The sequence below is a fragment of the Pimephales promelas genome, chromosome 4 (assembly GCF_988280905.1).
Source record: "Pimephales promelas chromosome 4, fPimPro1.hap1.1, whole genome shotgun sequence".
Taxonomy (NCBI): domain Eukaryota; kingdom Metazoa; phylum Chordata; class Actinopteri; order Cypriniformes; family Leuciscidae; genus Pimephales; species Pimephales promelas.
Genome location: NC_142772.1, coordinates 24,903,702 through 24,921,061, shown reverse-complemented (window position 1 = coordinate 24,921,061; position 17,360 = coordinate 24,903,702). Strand labels below are relative to the sequence as shown.

At 36.3% G+C, this 17,360-nt stretch overlaps 1 protein-coding gene across 1 annotated transcript in view; it reads left to right on the top strand.

Moving 5' to 3' along the window:
- The window catches only part of dapk1 (death associated protein kinase 1), a 68,512-nt gene that overhangs the window by 29,064 nt on the left and 22,088 nt on the right, over nt 1-17,360 (top strand). Inside the window, exons 4-12 of the mRNA XM_039649916.2 lie at nt 2,225-2,363; nt 4,857-4,986; nt 8,016-8,064; nt 8,158-8,184; nt 9,822-9,974; nt 11,342-11,387; nt 11,482-11,571; nt 11,897-11,989; nt 14,632-14,751. Coding sequence (XP_039505850.2) covers nt 2,225-2,363; nt 4,857-4,986; nt 8,016-8,064; nt 8,158-8,184; nt 9,822-9,974; nt 11,342-11,387; nt 11,482-11,571; nt 11,897-11,989; nt 14,632-14,751 — 847 coding nt within the window. The remainder of the gene's footprint in view (nt 1-2,224; nt 2,364-4,856; nt 4,987-8,015; nt 8,065-8,157; nt 8,185-9,821; nt 9,975-11,341; nt 11,388-11,481; nt 11,572-11,896; nt 11,990-14,631; nt 14,752-17,360) is intronic.

The following is a 17,360-nucleotide window of genomic DNA, read 5'->3' as shown; positions in this document are numbered from 1 at the left end:
TTTCGGCGGACCTCGTCGCCTATCAAGGGCTTTTCCGATGTATATTCGGGACTTTGCATGTTCCTTTTCTTTTTCCCTCTTCTGTTCATCAGAACGTCGTCTCTTGGTCGTGTGTTGTTGGCCATATTAAACTTAAAGAGAGATTAAATTCGAACTTCCCTCTTCATGCTTCTCTCTCCTCCACACATATGTGCGTGCACTGACCCCACTCCCAAATCATTCTTGTCGGTTATTGGCTAGAACACTGTTTGTTTCGTTTGGTGGAGGGCTGCGGTTTGCCCCTGTTTGTTTTTGATGCTGTTTGTGGAGCTTGGGATGTCTACAGAGACCCATTTTTTTTACAGTGTGTTCAGGGGACAGGCCGCTAGCGGAATGTGAGGAGATGTTTGCTGTATGTCACAAAAAAAAATGTTTTGGCATGACATCGCTTAGAGCACCTCCATTTCAGATAACCCACCCTAAATGGCAGTTTGGTGTTTTTGATCAGATGGTCTCTTTCTGATTGATTCTGATTGAGTGGTTTCTTTCCCAGAACAAGTTGTAATAAGGACTAGACTTTATGCCGCAAGTCAAAAATCTGACTATGAGACTTGTGTTGTTCAGGGTGGGGGCTTGAGTTTTTCTTTGTTTCTGTGAGGGGGAATAGACGCGTATCTGCCGCCGGTGTTTTTGCAGCTGGGTTGCTCGTCGCTGCATTTGCTCAGACTCACCAATAGGAGCAAACATTATCATGTCATCAGGGTGCAGCTGGTTTGCAGCTTCCTTCTGCTGAATAAATATATGCCTGAATCCTGTTGGTGCTCTCCCAGAAGCCATGATTATATCCCTGCCAGCAGGCATTTCTACCAGAGTGAATCTCTCAGAAGCATTAGAGAGGTTGGTTTTTCTGCTTAATAAGCCAGGCTCTCTCTAGGTGATTATTATTTTGTTACACCATAGCCATATCTTTTTATTACAGATTTAATTTTCAGATCATTTTAATAGTGTTTCTTTCTATGCATTTCTATGAATCCTGATTTGTAGGGTCTCTGATTCCTAAAATAAACGGCTAAATGATATTTTAACCCTCTGGGGACCAAAAATGCGTCCCCTGCGTTTTGATCTTTTTTTTTTTTTTTCACATAGCTGCAACATAGACTTAAAATACTCCGTCATTAATGGTCATATAAATAAAATCAATACATGATTATAAACTATAGAGGGTATTCTTTTTTAGTTTACACTCTTATTAACATCAAAACCTTGTGTTTTTGTAAAATAAATAAACAGGGTGCGCTTTGAGCTCACTCTGTCTCCGCAAAAATCTTTCTGAAATGCGTCAGAAAAATGAACTTTAACTCATTAAATACTTGTCACAGAGACACAAAAGATTTCTCTTTATGAAGATGAAATTCTCTTCTTGTAAATGAAGTAATTTATATATAAAAGCAACTATTCTCCGTTTATGTAATCTGTATGAAAAGAGAGGGATGTCAGGATTTTTCCTTGCATGTTGCTCACATATTATGGTAGCCCTGTTTGTACTAAATATAGTGTAATTTCACCTGTGCCATTAATATGTTTAAAAGCAACTGAAAAAAGCACAAATGTCAGGGCATGTCAGAACGTCTCAAGGACCCCAAATACACCTTAAGAATTACCTATATCTATTGTCTTGTGTCTCTTTAAACATATAACATTATGTGGTACATATCACAGCAGTTCTGAACTTCCGGTGAGTGGAACTACAAGGTTCATGCTCTATAAAGATTGAAGATAATGTACAACACACTAAACCCCAAAATATCTGACAGAAAATCCTGACAAAAAGCAAGCCGACAAAAGCAAGGGATAGATAAAAACACATTTTCTGAAGCAAGCACGTCTTCTACGTCAGAAGAGATGAATGGACTAATGGACCTAGTTATGTGATGCAAACTTCAAAATGGATTAGTTTTTCAGATGGTGCACTATGGTAAATGTTAGCTCATAACATACTATTGTGCAAGGAGCCATGTGAAAAAATGAGTCTTTATTAATCGATTAATTAAATGAGTCTTTATTAATCCTGTAATCGTAGAGGTAGGTTTTTCCAATGAGCCTGTGTTGGATTTGGCAGTTGTATACAGTGCAAGTCACTCTTGTAAGAGAGATTTTATCTCAATTCATTTTATCCTGGTTAAATGAAGATTATCCACTAACTCGCTCTAGTGCAAGTGTCAACATCTGTCCTCTCTCTATACAGTGTGGCAGGTGGGGAACTCTTTGACTTTCTAGCTGAGAAAGAGTCATTGAGTGAAGAGGAGGCCACCGAGTTCCTCAAGCAGATCTTGGATGGAGTCAGTTACCTGCACTCCAAACAGATTGCCCACTTTGACCTGAAGGTACTGAGACACATTTGAATGCCAGACTGTGGTGATTAACATTGCTGTAGACCAGCCACAACAAATCAATTGAGGAGCTTTTATCCTCCCTGCTGGTTCTCCACTCATTTACACCCTTCACATAATTATTGACCATCCCAGAGCTGGGATAGTCATAAATCTAGTCCTTTTTCCCGATGTAGTTTTTGAAAGTGTATATTGCTAAATTGCATTAATAATTTAGTAGTCATGGATTTGAATGTTTCAGATGTTAGACTGAGTTTTTACTTCCGTCTAAAATCACTTAACCTGAGTAACCAGTCTAACTGACAAACTAACATCAAAACATTCACATTGAGGCCATCCTTAAAAATATTTTGGTTTGCAGTAACAGCAATTTTTTTTTTAAAAAGGGTCGGTAGGTAGGTCTATATTTTTTTTTCCAAGATTCTGTGTAAAAAAAAAAGGTACAATTTTGGAGATGGTGATCGTGAATTTAAAAAAAAAAAAAGCATATTGTGACGTCACTGACTGGGTCTTCAAACTGTGCATCCACCGCTAGGTGTTAATGCAAAATACGACCAGTTACATAGCTAGTCACAAAATGTATAAAATATCTATTTGTTATGCATATATACATGGGATAAGCAAAAACAAGTACAAACACATGGTCAAACAAAGAATACAATTAAACAAAGATATAAATTAGCCTATATACACAGTGCTTTAATTTCAGGAAGGTCTAAAATTAGTTAAGTCTGTCGCTCTCTCTGAAAAGACATTTAATTTAGCTAGTAATCAAATGTAAAATTACACTGCATGGTTTATCATAGTTAGATTAATGCTTATTAAAGTTTAAGTTATTCATTCAAGAGCTGTGAGTGATTTTTATCTGCCTTTTGTTGTTTGATTCGCATTGGCTCAATCGTCACGTTTATTAGACTACTGCCCCTTTAAGACCGAATGCAGAACTCTACTGTAATAGATGACTGATGCACCATCATTTTCTCCCAACTATTTACATCCAATTAAGACATAAACTGTGTTTAAATGAATCTCAGAGCAGGTCATTTTATATTTTATGTATATTTGATGGTTTAGATGCGCACATGAAGCCCAAAATGAGGCGATAGCCTACTTTTCTGTCTCGTTTTAGTGCATTTCGGAGCGCGCGTCGGGCGTCGTGAACAACGTCTCTTGCGCAGACTTTTGTGCTTTTAATAGCTCTTTTAATGATTGAACGCGTCCGCAGTTTAGCAACAGTACAGACTGCATTTTACAACAATCACCGATCGTGCTGATTCTGACGGTACGTTTGGGGTTTAGGAAGAAATGACAGCCCGACGCTGTGAAGGGAAGGAAGTTGCGCTAGACAGAATGCGTCTGACTGTAATGGTTTCATCTCAAATATCTTCTTTTTATAATCTTTGAAAGCGGAAATCTAAAATACAATTAGAATAATATCCCAGATCTAAAGTGTAACCACGTTTTGTCCTCATTGTCACTCATTAAGCAGTGCTGTCGTGCTGTGCGCGCTGTGGCTCCGGGTGAGAGATCGCTCTCTCTTCTGGACTGCGAATAGCAAAATTGCATCACAGACAAATTGTTTAATATTTTTATTATATATAGAAATGGTTGATATTCAGCCCCGTTGCCCTTTTAATACCGGGTACCAAGCGGGAACACTGAAACGAGCGAACGTACAAGCCATATAGTGACACGCTTAACGTTAAACCAATGGTAAACATAATCTGATGACTATGACGCCAAGGGTTTTTATTTAAGAAAGAACGTAGCCTACGTTTGTAGGCTATGTAGACACAAGCAACTTTCAAAATACTAACTAAAATATAATTAATATTATTTTATTGAATTTGAATTAGTCGTTTGAACAGTAAAAAAAAAAATCGGTCGGTCTGAACGCAAGTTACAACCGGCAAGTCGGTCGGACTAAAAGGGGAAAAAAAAAAAAAAATTGGGTCGGCCCTAAATTGACAGGGTCGGTCGGGTTACGGCAAACAAGAATATTTTTAAGGGTGGCCTGAACAACTTAACTGTGACCTAAAGAATAAAATGAAATAGTCAAGCAGTCACTGAGCCGCTCATTATTAGCATTTTATGTCTAATCCTTCATGTTACTCAAGCAACAATGTTTATGTAATTAGATCCACTGCTTTCCAAGCAGTCATCCACACAGCTTTCCTTAACGTTGCTGTTAAATATTTTGAAGTCATTGGAGCTTTTAAGAGATTAGTCTGTGCATGAATAAAGCTCACTGAAGGAAGTATTGTTTCTATGGAATGTCCAGGCTGGGATCTGTTACTGCCAGGCTTGAGTATGCCTGTTCTTTCTAGAGAACGTTTATATAGCTTTGCATGTGATTTCCATGTGTTATGGCAGATTTCCTGCACTTTCTCTCCACCTCTGCTGCTGTGTTTTTGTTCTGTACCTATCATTAGTTCCTCTGATTCTCTCTTCTCCCTTCAATTCTTTCTCTATTCTCATCTTTCTCAGCCGGAGAACATCATGCTGTTAAACCGGAATGTGCCTCACCCACGCATTAAGCTCATTGACTTTGGCCTGGCCCACAAGATCGATTTTGGCAACGATTTCAAAAACATCTTTGGTACCCCAGAGTTTGTAGGTCAGTGTCATCCTCTGGTCAGTCTATAAAGATGTGTTGTAATTACACCCTCTCTTATTGTTATGGTCCTCTGTTCAATCCTTTCTTTTCTCCTTTCATGTGTAATCTGAACCACAAGTCTGACATAACTGTACAGAAATACCATGGATCACTGCTTTGTGATCCAATTAATCCTGCAAATAGGTATATAAAAAAAAAAAAATGTTTTTAAAAAAAATAAAAAAAATAATACATTTAATTATTTTTTATTTATGTATTTAATTATAATAATTATATATATATATATATATATATATATGAAGAGTTCAGATGCAAAAGCCTCTAAATGCCTTTTGAAATTTTCTTCTAAAATGACCATTTTTATCAAGCTTGTATATTTAAGTTCAGTAATTTCACTTTTATGACAATAGGTAATCTTCATTGCCATTTAAGTGAAATTTCTGAACTTAAATATACAAGCTTGATAAAAATGGTCATTTTAGAAGAAAATTTCAAATGGCATTTAGAGGCTTTTGCATCTGAACTCTTCATATATATATATATATATATATATATCACCTAAACTGAATGAAAAACAAAATGTATCTTATTTAAGCTTCTATAATAAGTATGAAGTAGGAGTTCAAATGTAGACATGCATTGTCTTGTGTTTGAGCATATGCTTTTAGATTAAAATATTTTTTTTTCATTATCTCGAAAACCTGTTTGTCAAGTGTGTTCAGACATTTAACTAGGGTGACCCGATGAGATTGGCTGAAATTCGGGACGGGACAGTTGTTTTTAGTTTATTATGTCAGGTTTTGGTTCAAACCTGAACCAAACATATATTTTTATTCAAAGATCAACAGTCATTAGTCTTTAGTCTGCCACAAAAACAACAACAACAGAAAAAAAAAAACACATTAAAGTCATAAACTCAAATGTCATTGTGAAAAAAAAAAAGTGTTACTGTTGTAACAGTACGCAGGCTAAATCAGACCTTTCAGGCTAGCCTAACGCTAATAAGCCTTATGCCAAAATTATTATTATTACAACTCAATTCTTGGTCATCAAATAGGAAAACTAAATGATTTTGTAGTTGATTTGCTTCAAGTGTAACCCGACATCAGACATTAAGGCCCGGCCGAAGTATTTTTTTTTGCACACAATAACGTGACCAATCAATCACTCCTTTAATGCTGCTTCACACCAGATGCGAATAGTGCGTCAAATTCGTGCCTACCGCGTCTAGTTATACGCAAGAACACTTAGAATCCATTCGCGCGTCAAGAGCGAAATTGACTGGTGTAAAAAACAAAAGTTTAGACTCGCTGCCTGCACATTCACTGTCCTCGCGGCTGCGGCTGCTGCAACTTGAGAGGGCTGGCTGCTGGACAACTCAACTTCCACGGACAGTTTTTAATGTTTTATATCAAGATTTTGCTTTAGTATAATTTTCGGGACAATTAAGGCTGGTTTCGGGATTTGGGACAACATCTTAGATTTCAGGACTTTGGGTCCCCCTACATTTAACTGGTAGTGTATGTTTATGTTTATGTGTTTGGGTTGGTATTTTGTGTTCAACAATATGAGTGACCTCTGTTGTGTTTGACATCAACAAGCCCTTACCATCCTACAAAGCACAAAGACATGCACACCCATGCCACCCCCATCTCTCCATGCCATTGGCATCACGTCTTGTCCTACCTGAATGGCAGCCAGTATGGCTGCAGGCACTGATGATACAGCAGTCTTAATAGAGACACCGTGCTAAAGGCCACGGTCAAGTTCCAGCTTCCCGACAGTGCAGTCTATTTCAATGCTTAAAATGATCAGTCTTCACGGAGGAGAATCCGGTCAAGCTAGGCACCTGGTCTTCGAGACACTAATCCAAAACAATTAGCCCATTACAAAGACATGACTTCATTGATTTATTTATTTATTTTTAGCTTTTCGAGTCAGGGAGCAAATTGCTGTGACCAAATTCAGTGCATGATAAGACAAATAGTAAATCTAAGTCAATTCTCAGGCATGGAGAGAAGCGGCATCTCTCCCACCTCAGCCTCATTTCCTTGTTTCTTCATTAACACATCAGAGACTGAGAGCCTCTGTAACCAATGACTCATTTCACAGCTCATACGGTGAGAAACTACGAAAATATCCTACCATCGACTTTCTAGATATTTTTGCAGGCCCAAACTGTGCATCGTTTTGTCACATGACCATTATATTTAGTTTATATACTGAGAGACGCAGAAAAAACTTGCATGTCAAAGTAGATTTTCTGTATGGAAGATCAAATTAGTTAACTAACCAAACATATCAAGGTTGGAAAATCTATTTTAATGAATATTTGGCTAAAATGAATATTTGGCTAAAGATTAATAATGAATTATTAATAAAGAGTTTTCCCAAAATGGTTGTTGTGGGTTAAAGTGTGTCAGATGCTTCAGTGTAAACGTGGCAGTATTGTGACACATTACTAGGTAAATCAGGGTATTGAATGAGAAAAAATAGAGGGCAGACAAATTTTCTGATTTTGACTAAAGATTACAAGATTTTACTAAGGAATATTTTTACTAAAGATGAATCGTACACAGGATTAGTTATGTTCACTAACAATGTAAAAAGGGTCAATTTTGATTGCATGTGGACTTTAAAAATTATAGTATGCTTTACTTCCAAATTCATGAAATGATATAACATATACTATTGAAATTGTTTCTTTCATTTCATTCAAATATTAAATCTTTTCCTGATTGTTGTATGAAAATGTAAATGATATACAGCAAATATGATTGAATGTTATTTGTGCTTTTAGTAGAATTTTTTTTCTTATTTTATTTGAAACCAGAATCTTTACTTATTCAACTTACTTTTTTTTTTTTTGATTGGTTTGTTTGTTTGTTTGTTTTTTGCAGACATCCTGAAATATAAATTAGGTGTATTAGTTTTAGCTCGTATTTCTCATTGGGATGACTTAAGTCAAAACTGGCACAGCTTCCCCTAAATCTTCTGTATTGTAAGGAATTTTGTTTTGTGATTTGCAGCTCCAGAAGTGGTAAACTATGAGCCTCTTGGCCTGGAGGCAGACATGTGGTGAGATTGAGTGTTATCTCATATCATTATCTGACCTCGCTGTTAGCTCACTTCCTAAGCTAATCTTGTGTTTTTATTTCTGTCTTTCTCTAGGAGCATTGGGGTGATCACTTATATTCTGTGAGTATTCATAATCATCAGTGTTGTTGCGATGCTGTAAATAGTATATATCATTACAAATGAAATCTGAATGCATTTATGGATTTTTACTTGGACTGTAAATAGCATCCATTTTCGTAACTGAATTGTTTTTCTCAAAGCATGGCTGTAATCATATTCCACTACGAAGGCTTGGTGACTAAATTTAGCTTAATACGAGACTGACAAAGTTTAACTTAGTGTTTTTATTACTTTAATTTGCAGGCTTGTATAAGCTTGTCACAGAATAAACTCGTGCTATTCTATGACTCTTTTGACTGATGAATGACTGATGTTTGAAGTAAAATGATAAAGCTATCCAGCCAACTGCTGCATCAGACATTGACGTTTCCATGAGCTGCACAGTCAGAGGTTACATTGACAGTTTTCACTGTCATTTACTATTTTAATAACATTGACAGATAAAAAAAGAAAAATCCAAGCACTTGATAAAGCTGAAAGAGCTCTTCTTGTGATATCAACGTCACTGAAAAATATAAATGCAGTACAGTGTTTTACTGGCATTTAAAAATAGACATGGAATTTATAACTCAGTCCATCAAAGTGATGGATAATGATTATTAGCGCAACCTCTGAGGGCAGTGTCTAATTGTAAAGCTGGTGTTGGTCTTACTGTGGAAACATTGAGGTTGCAGTTAACTCTGTGTGTGTGTGTGTGTGTGTGTGTGTGTGTGTGTGTGTGTGTGTGTGTGTGTGTGTGAGATAGAGAGAGGAAACTCAGCACATCACAGAGCAATATAAACAATGGAACTTGTCTGTTGCTTGTGATAAGACCCGAGGGGACCCTCCTTTTTTGATGGGAACCAAATCCCAATGTCTCTGACTTGAATCTCATGAAAACAGTCAGGACATTTCTGACTCGTATTTCACCCTATACTCAAAAGGAAAAAAAAAAAATACATATTTCGTAAAGAACTTTAAGGTTTACCCTATTTTTAGGATTGTTAGAGCCACTTTTGATCCAAAAAATGTCTGTTCTTATCCGTCCATCACTATCCGTCCATCAACATGTGCTAATATTAGCAGTCTAAAAAGAGCTGGAAAGTTCTGTCTCTCTCGGGGCTGTTCCTCCCACTCCTCTTTCATCATTGGAAAATATAAATAGAGCTTTTTACCAGTTAGATTTCACACACCATTGTCACTATTCTCTTTTTCTCACACTTTTTGAGACTTTTTTTTTGTAACTTTACAATTATAAATCCAGCAATATTTACAATATAAGTTTATCTCCTTACAGTGTTTCTTACCCCACATGTTTATCAGTTAAGGTTTTTAATTAGCAACAGAAATAAATATAAATTATAATTGTGGTTATAATAGTGGAAAGACAGCTCGTATAACCAGATGTTTTTCTGGTACTTTGGTCTAGAACAGAGATTATAGTCACAAACACAGCGTGTATTTATGTGTTAAACACTAAATTCTTAAGGTCTCACACTTTAACAGTAACGGTCAGGAAACTGCTGGGTTGCAGTTTATAATATCACAGCATCAGTCAGTCACATAAAACTTAACTTTGTTGAATACTGCTATACTGAAGACCTTCACATACAAGAAATGGTTGATAAAATGGTCTTTTTTTCCCTCTGTATCTTCAGGCTTAGTGGTGCCTCACCTTTTCTGGGTGAAAATAAGCAGGAGACACTTGCTAATGTGTCGGCTGTGGACTACGAGTTCGATGAAGAGTTCTTTAGCAACACCAGTGCTCTGGCCAAAGACTTCATTGCTCGGTTACTGATCAAAGATCCAAAGTGAGGACCACTGAAGTAGCTTCTGATGATTTGAGGTGGTTTGGTGGGGTTTTGAGGCTCTTTTTTTTCATTAAACAATTTTATTTTACTTTATTTTATGTCCTTGTGCAATTATTCACATCTACCATTTAAAGTTGTTAACATATTTTCTAGAAACAGCATGAAGTATATTTTAAATATTTGATCTAACAGGTAAAAAATATACAGAAATTGAAGAATGTAAGTATTTTTCACTGCGTAGATTATAAAAAAATTATAGATTACTCCTAAGTAAAGCTACAAAAGTTATTCAGTGAAGAGCAGTGAGGGATTTGCTCTTTTGTTTGTGCTTTGATGAACATTAATGACAGACAGTTGCAGGTTTATTAGGCTGCTGTCACTTTAAGACCTGCCGCACATGACACAGATCTGACACATCCTATTTTCACACAAATCTTTGCATTCATTTAAGACTTCATTTAATTCATTTAAGATTGTGCTTGCGAAGACTCTCAACAAAACGGACATTTTAGCATAATTTTGTGTGTTTTTGTCCATTCAAGCGTGAAAGAGATTGAGTTGTGTGTGTGTCACCGTTCTCTTTTGTGTCTTGTTGCGCTTGAACAGTTTAAAAGCATTCGCATAAGTAAGAGTGTGGTCATTTAATGTAACGCTAGCCTAAGGACATCGGGAAAAAAATTTAAGGCGTTAAAATGAATGTATATATTTAGTTTTTTTAAATATGAATAATAATGAACAGTTTGTAAATTGACTGGCTATGCGGTCCGAATCAGTGAAAACTGCAAACACCATTCGCCACAAATCATACTAACTGAGGATGTGGGTTGTCAACAAACAGGAACAGGTACTTTGCACAAAAAGGTGGAGACATTAACAGTAATTCCTGTTAATTTGGCTCCATATTTGTCTACTAAATTGCATATCTGCCTGTTGATTGCTCTCATTTCATTTTTATTTGTGCTGTGGACTGACCTCATTCACTTCTGATTTTTTTAAAGAGAACTAAAACTATTTCTGTGGAAGTTATCTCAGTACTTCACTTAAATGCGTCATTCATAGCATAGAAACTGCTTCGGTCTAAACATTGTCACGAAAGCTGATATGCAACATTCCCAAGCCAATCCCACAATTCCATCTGTGTGCACAATGCGATAACCATCTTTCAATTTGAATATTGAATGACTTCTCGTTTCTTCTAAAGGTTGTCCTTTATTTTCTTGTTCGTTGCAGCTTATTTTTTAAGTTAAATGTTGGAAAGTATCACGATGTAGAGATACAGTACTTGCAGACTCCCTGTCTATGTGTATTACATATAATAAAAAAAATGTTTATCATAAGTGAAAATAACAACACTTTTATGTTTAAAGAAAAAGAATGACGATCCTGGACAGTCTTCAACATTCCTGGATCAAGGTTTGTACAACAACCACTACATATGAAGCACTTAATCAAACATATTTTATTACCTTAACGTTTGGTTTAATCCATCAATGTCTTTTTTTTTAAGCCAAAGGACACACAGCAGGCACTGAGTCGTAAGGAATCAGCTGTGAATATGGAGAAATTTAAGAAGTTTGCTGCCAGAAGAAAGTGGAAGGTGCTTTTTTTGTTTCATTTGTAACCATGTTCTGCTATGAGACATTTAACTGTTTGACACAAAGCATGATCAGTGATCTGGCCTCAGCATTATGTGCCACACCTACAAGTCACACTTATTTCCGCACAAACTCTTGGCTATGAAACAAAGAAGCGTGCACATGCCCTCATACGCCAAATTAAGTTCATGTCAAAAAGCACATAATAGTCGAGAAGAGTTATAAGTGCTGTTTGACGCTTAGATTAAAACAAAGCCAGTTCTACAGAAGGTGTCACATCATCTTTATACCATCATTTAATATGGTTTGTTTATGTGTCTTCCTCAGCAATCGGTGCGTCTCATCTCTCTGTGTAACCGGCTCTCCCGCTCCTTCCTGTCTAGGAGCAACATGAGTGTGGCACGCAGTGATGACACACTGGTAAGAGCTCACAGTTAAAGTTACCTTTCAAGAAGCATATTTAAAAAAAAAAAAAACTTATATTAAGGATTTGTGAACACAAGACGATTAACATTTTTATTTTAAATTTGTGAATTGAAAAAGAAAACACTCCCCCCAAAAAAAAAACATAAAACAACAGCAGGAAGTGGCAAAAATAACAACAAAAGGCCTAAAAAGACACGATCAGCCTGGCAACAGCAGAGGAACCCCTGTATCCTTGAGGTCTGGACTGGTCTGGATTTATAGGATGAAACTGCTCTAATGAGCACTGTCACTTCACACACACACACACACACACACAAAACTGACTTGGACATAATGAAATACTTGACAATCTTAAGGTTGTAATTGTCTTTTTACAGGTTTTGTTTAACACGTTAATGCACGCGACTGCTAATTGCTGTGAACGCTTATATTGAAGCTTGTCAGATGACTCAGCCAAACTAAGATGAGCAAATTCATCGACACTCATATGGTCATGTGAGGTTTTGCATGATCTTTCTATTATCCAGATATTTGCTTAGTGATGTGTGATAAGCCTGAAGAGCGAAGTATAATTGCTGTTGCGTTACATACATTATCTAAAGTTTACAGCTTACTATCTCTCTCTTCCCCTGCTTCGTACACGTCACACATCTGTTAAACTGCTATAAAATAAATACGTTTTTCACCTTCACCTAAAATAATCGTATAAATCGAATATCTATATATATATTACAATATTGCTGGCACTATAGTTATATAATAACCATGAGAAACATAGTGCACTGAAAATATGTGATAAATATTGGTTTTCTTTGAGAACAGGAAATGGGTTTCATACAGGAAGGGAGTCAACTGCAATAACCACGACGTCACGTCCTTTATCGTTCTAGTAATTCATCTATACACTAAAGATTGGAATTAATACATTTATTGAGCAAGGATTTATTTTTTACAGTCTATGGCAAGGATGCATTAAAAATATATCGAAAGTGACAGTAAAGACTTCTATAATGTTACAAATATTTATATTTGGAAAAAAAGCTGCTCTTTTGAACTTTCTATTCATCAAACAATCCTGAAAAAAAAAAAAAAAAAACGTATCATGATTTCCTCAAAAATATTAAGCAGCATAACTGGGTTCAACATTGATAATAAGAAACATACGTTGAGCACAAAATCTGCGTACAGAAATAAATACATTTTAAAATAGGGAAAATGTTATTTTAAATTACATTGATATTTTATGATATCACTGTTTTCACTGTATATTTGATCAAATAAAAGCAGCTTAGTTTAGAGTTCTTTCGAAATCAGTTTGAACAGAAGTGTAGGATTTTAACGTGACTTGTAGCTAGCTATTTACCGAGTTATTGTAATTACTATAATAAGTACCTAGTTTGTATATGTGGAACAGGACTGTACAATAAAGTGGCTGTCACTCAGTACCTTGTCAAATATTGTAAAGTACATGCCATTGTCATGTAATACCACAGAATGACATTTAAAAAAAAATAGAAATCAATCAGAAATAGATTCAATTTACAACAAAATCCATGAACGCAGAAATTACCTAAAGGTCACGTAAAATGACTCAAATTATCTTAGAAGTCATTTTTTACAACCTAGGAATGACTCCAGTCCAGTTTCCCTCAATCCGTGTATTTGAGTCTTCTGACACGCATGTCAGTTTGGAGGTGGTTGGGTTACACAGCACACTAAACAGCGGTTGAGCAGTGGAGAGAAACACTGTCGGTGCGCCGCCCCTCGTCTGCATTATTCAATAGGATTAGGACTTCACGCTGTGTATTTGCTGATAAGACCAACCGTAGTACTACTGAGCGTAAAAGGATTTGCTCAAAGTGTGACCGTCAAAGGAGGCTTGCTGTTGTTTTTGCTTCCAAAGCTTATTGTATAATAGCTTAAACACTGTCAAGTTGGCAGTTTTTCATCTGAAGTTGAGCTCGTCGTTTATTTGAATTCAAGTCAAAAAATGTTGGATGTGTGGAGCTCACATGGGGGATACAGGTTTGAGTATGGCTTGAGTCCTGATTTATGGAAGTATATTAGTGTCAAGTCTCAAAAGGCTTCACTTGTATCTGTACACTAAAAATCCCAAACCTATACACAAATTAAAAATTGAAATATATTAATAAGAATAATAATATTTTATAATGTTTTTGAAAGAAGTCTCTTATGCTCTCCAAGGCTGCGTTTATTTGGTAAAAAATACAGTAAATGACATTAATAACTGAAATATGAATGCAATTTAAAATTTTAACATTTTAAAATGTAATTTATTCTTGAGATGCAGAAATGTTGAAAACAGTTCTGCTGCTTAATAGTTTTGTGGAAACAAACATTTTTTTACAGGATTCTTTGATGAATGGAAAGTTTTAAAAAAGCATTTAAAATGGAAATCATTTTGTAACAAATGTACAAGTCCTTACTGTCACTTTTGATCAATTTAATGCATCCTTGCTGAATAAAAGTATTCATTTCTGTAAAAAAAAAACAATAACTTTTGAACAGAGCTGTATTATACTGAAATATGTCATGTGCTTGTGCTATATGTTTTGGTCTGTTATCATGAAGATATTGTTTAGATTCAGTAATTAATAGATTTATTTTTTTGGCAGGATGAGGAGGACTCATTTGTCATGAAAGCTATTATCCATGCAATCAATGACGACAATGTTCCAGGTCTGAAACACCTGCTTGGATCCCTGACCAGCTATGATATCAATCAACCTAACAAGGTGAGAGAGATAAAGTGAGTCTTATAGAGGTGATATGGGGAAGGAAAATGATGGAGAGAGTGACATGCTTATACTTGACTCAGTCTCGGTCCAAGTGATCAGTGGCCAACCTGAGCTTGATTGAGCTGATAAACTGTATCAGTGTCACAGTTTGCTCATGACGTCTGAATTTACATTGTCGTTTTCAGCACTGACACTGAAATGTGCGGCATGTGACTGAGAAACAATAAATGGACCATATCTCATCCCATTTGAGTGAGCATAGTTACCGTCACAATGGGAATTTTGAATAGAATGAAAGAGGCTTGGGGGTTTAATTACCATTATTATGGTAATCATTCCAGATATTTGCAAGGGAACACTGCAATAAAAATTCTAAATCAGTATTTTTTTTCCAGAAAAAATATTTAAACATCCTGATGACAAGATCAATTTATTGAGACACATTTTTAATTAAGATTTAGGCCGTATGTCCACCAAAGCGTTTTTCCACGCGCCTGGCGTATGTTTTCAATTGTTTTCAATGGGAGCGCCGCATTTTTTAAACGCCATGAGCGTACCGAGGCGCTGAGCTGAAGCACCGAGCGCCGGCGTTTTTACTGGTCGCTGGGAGTTGAAAAATGTTCAACTTTGGATAAAACGCAGCGCTCATCACTGTGACTGTTTACTTAGCCGTCCAATCACAGTGGAGGAGGGGCGGGACTAATACCACACCGACCAACTGTCAACATTCAAACTGCTGCGGATATTCTGTATCATAGCAACGAAACGTCTCAACGGAAAAAACGCTGCGCTGCCAAACGCTCTCAAGCGCCCAATGTACGGCGTCTTCAGCAGAGCGTCTAGCGTTTTCAGCTGGCTAAAAACGCTTTGGTGGACACACGGCCTTAAGATAAGATATTTTTAATAAAATATTACCTATTATGCATTTTTACATTTTCAACTTTCTTTAGGGTGTCCTCTCCTAAGGAAGTTATTCTTTATATAAGTAAGCACTGTTTTTGAACTCCCTGAAATGCTTCAATTAGTCTGGAGTTTTCTTCCGTGAAATAATATACAATATTATTGAAATATTCCTCATTTCCTGCCCAAGCCATATGCAAAGTAAAGTGGTGAGGCCTGGTCGGGTTGCGATTATTAGTAGTGTTGAAACTCACAGTTATGGCATGCTTGAAGCAGTTGACCAATTAAAAAAAACTTTAGTCCAGCTGACCAATCAGGGCTTAATGAGCTTTTCATAAGGAGGGATTTGAATAGCTGTTTCCATCCAAAATTGGAATAAAGCACCATTTCCATCCATTAGGTCAAAAAGAACAAAATTGTCTCTTCATGATAAACTGACTCTAAAATATCACTGAGAAAAGTAGGAGAAGCCACTTTATAGAATACATTTCCTAATAAATTACTTGCGTATCAGAGCTCGCAGACAAAACAATAAATCTTGTGTTATCTTGCTTTCTGAGGCAGATGCTGCAGTTTGGGAACGGTCAAGAGAGTTCTGGGAGCGAATTATACCGAACCACTTTATGCTTAACCACTTGCTCAGGCATTTCAGATGCTGTGCAACGAGATCGGTCCACTGGTTAGTCCAGTTATGCCATCCCATCGCAAAGTCACATGTCTACTTTGATGCGCATCAAGGAATTCGTAGATTATGCGCATATTTTCTTATAGATAAAAAATATACAGACTTGACTTAAACAAACACGTACCTTTTTCTTATGCACATTTTTAGAGTGTATGCTTGTCTTGGTATTTCCATCCAGTAGTTTTTGATGCGATATCTCAAAATGCGCATAAAAATAGGTGGATGTAAACAGAACTAACTAAACAGAGCATTATTGTCAGACTGGGAAGAGAGGTACTGAAACTAAATAAAACATATGGAAATTTTTCTACACATTCAGGCATGAAAACCTATTCTAGTAAACCCCAAAAACAAAATCAAGACTTAATAAAAGGGCATAATAGCGCTGTTTTCAGCCAGACTATCTTGAATTAAGATAAGATTACTTGTCTTACCACAGGGGTAAATCAGTGTTTTAAAGGGATACTCCACTTTTTTTTTTTGGAAATAGGCTCATTTTACAACTCCCCCAGAGTTAAACAGTTGAGTTTTTCCGTTGAGTTTTGAGTTTTACCATAGTAACCAGACAGTTTCTGGTCTCATCGACTTCCATAGTTGGAAAAAAAAAATACTATGGAAGTCAATGAGACCAGAAACTATCTGGTTACTGATATTCTTTTAAATATCAGAAAATTGGCTGAATGGATTCGAAAACGGTAAAACTCAACTGTTTAACTCTGGGGGAGTGGTAAAATGAGCCTATTTCCAAAAAAAAGTGGAGTATCCCTTTAAGTTTAAATTCAACTAAATTTAGATTTATTCAATGGTGTAATTTTGCTTTGCGTTGCAAGTAAACAGAAAACCAGACAGAGTAAGACTTTATTTTTTCAGCGAGTGTAGATGAATGTCGTGTGTGTGTTGATGAAACAGGTTGTGTGTTTGTGTAGAAGGAGGGAATGAGGCCGAGGTTGATGAAACTGTAATCTGCTCACTGATGTGAAGAGACAAGCGTGCTTTTAATTGCATTGCTCAGAGCCGTCCA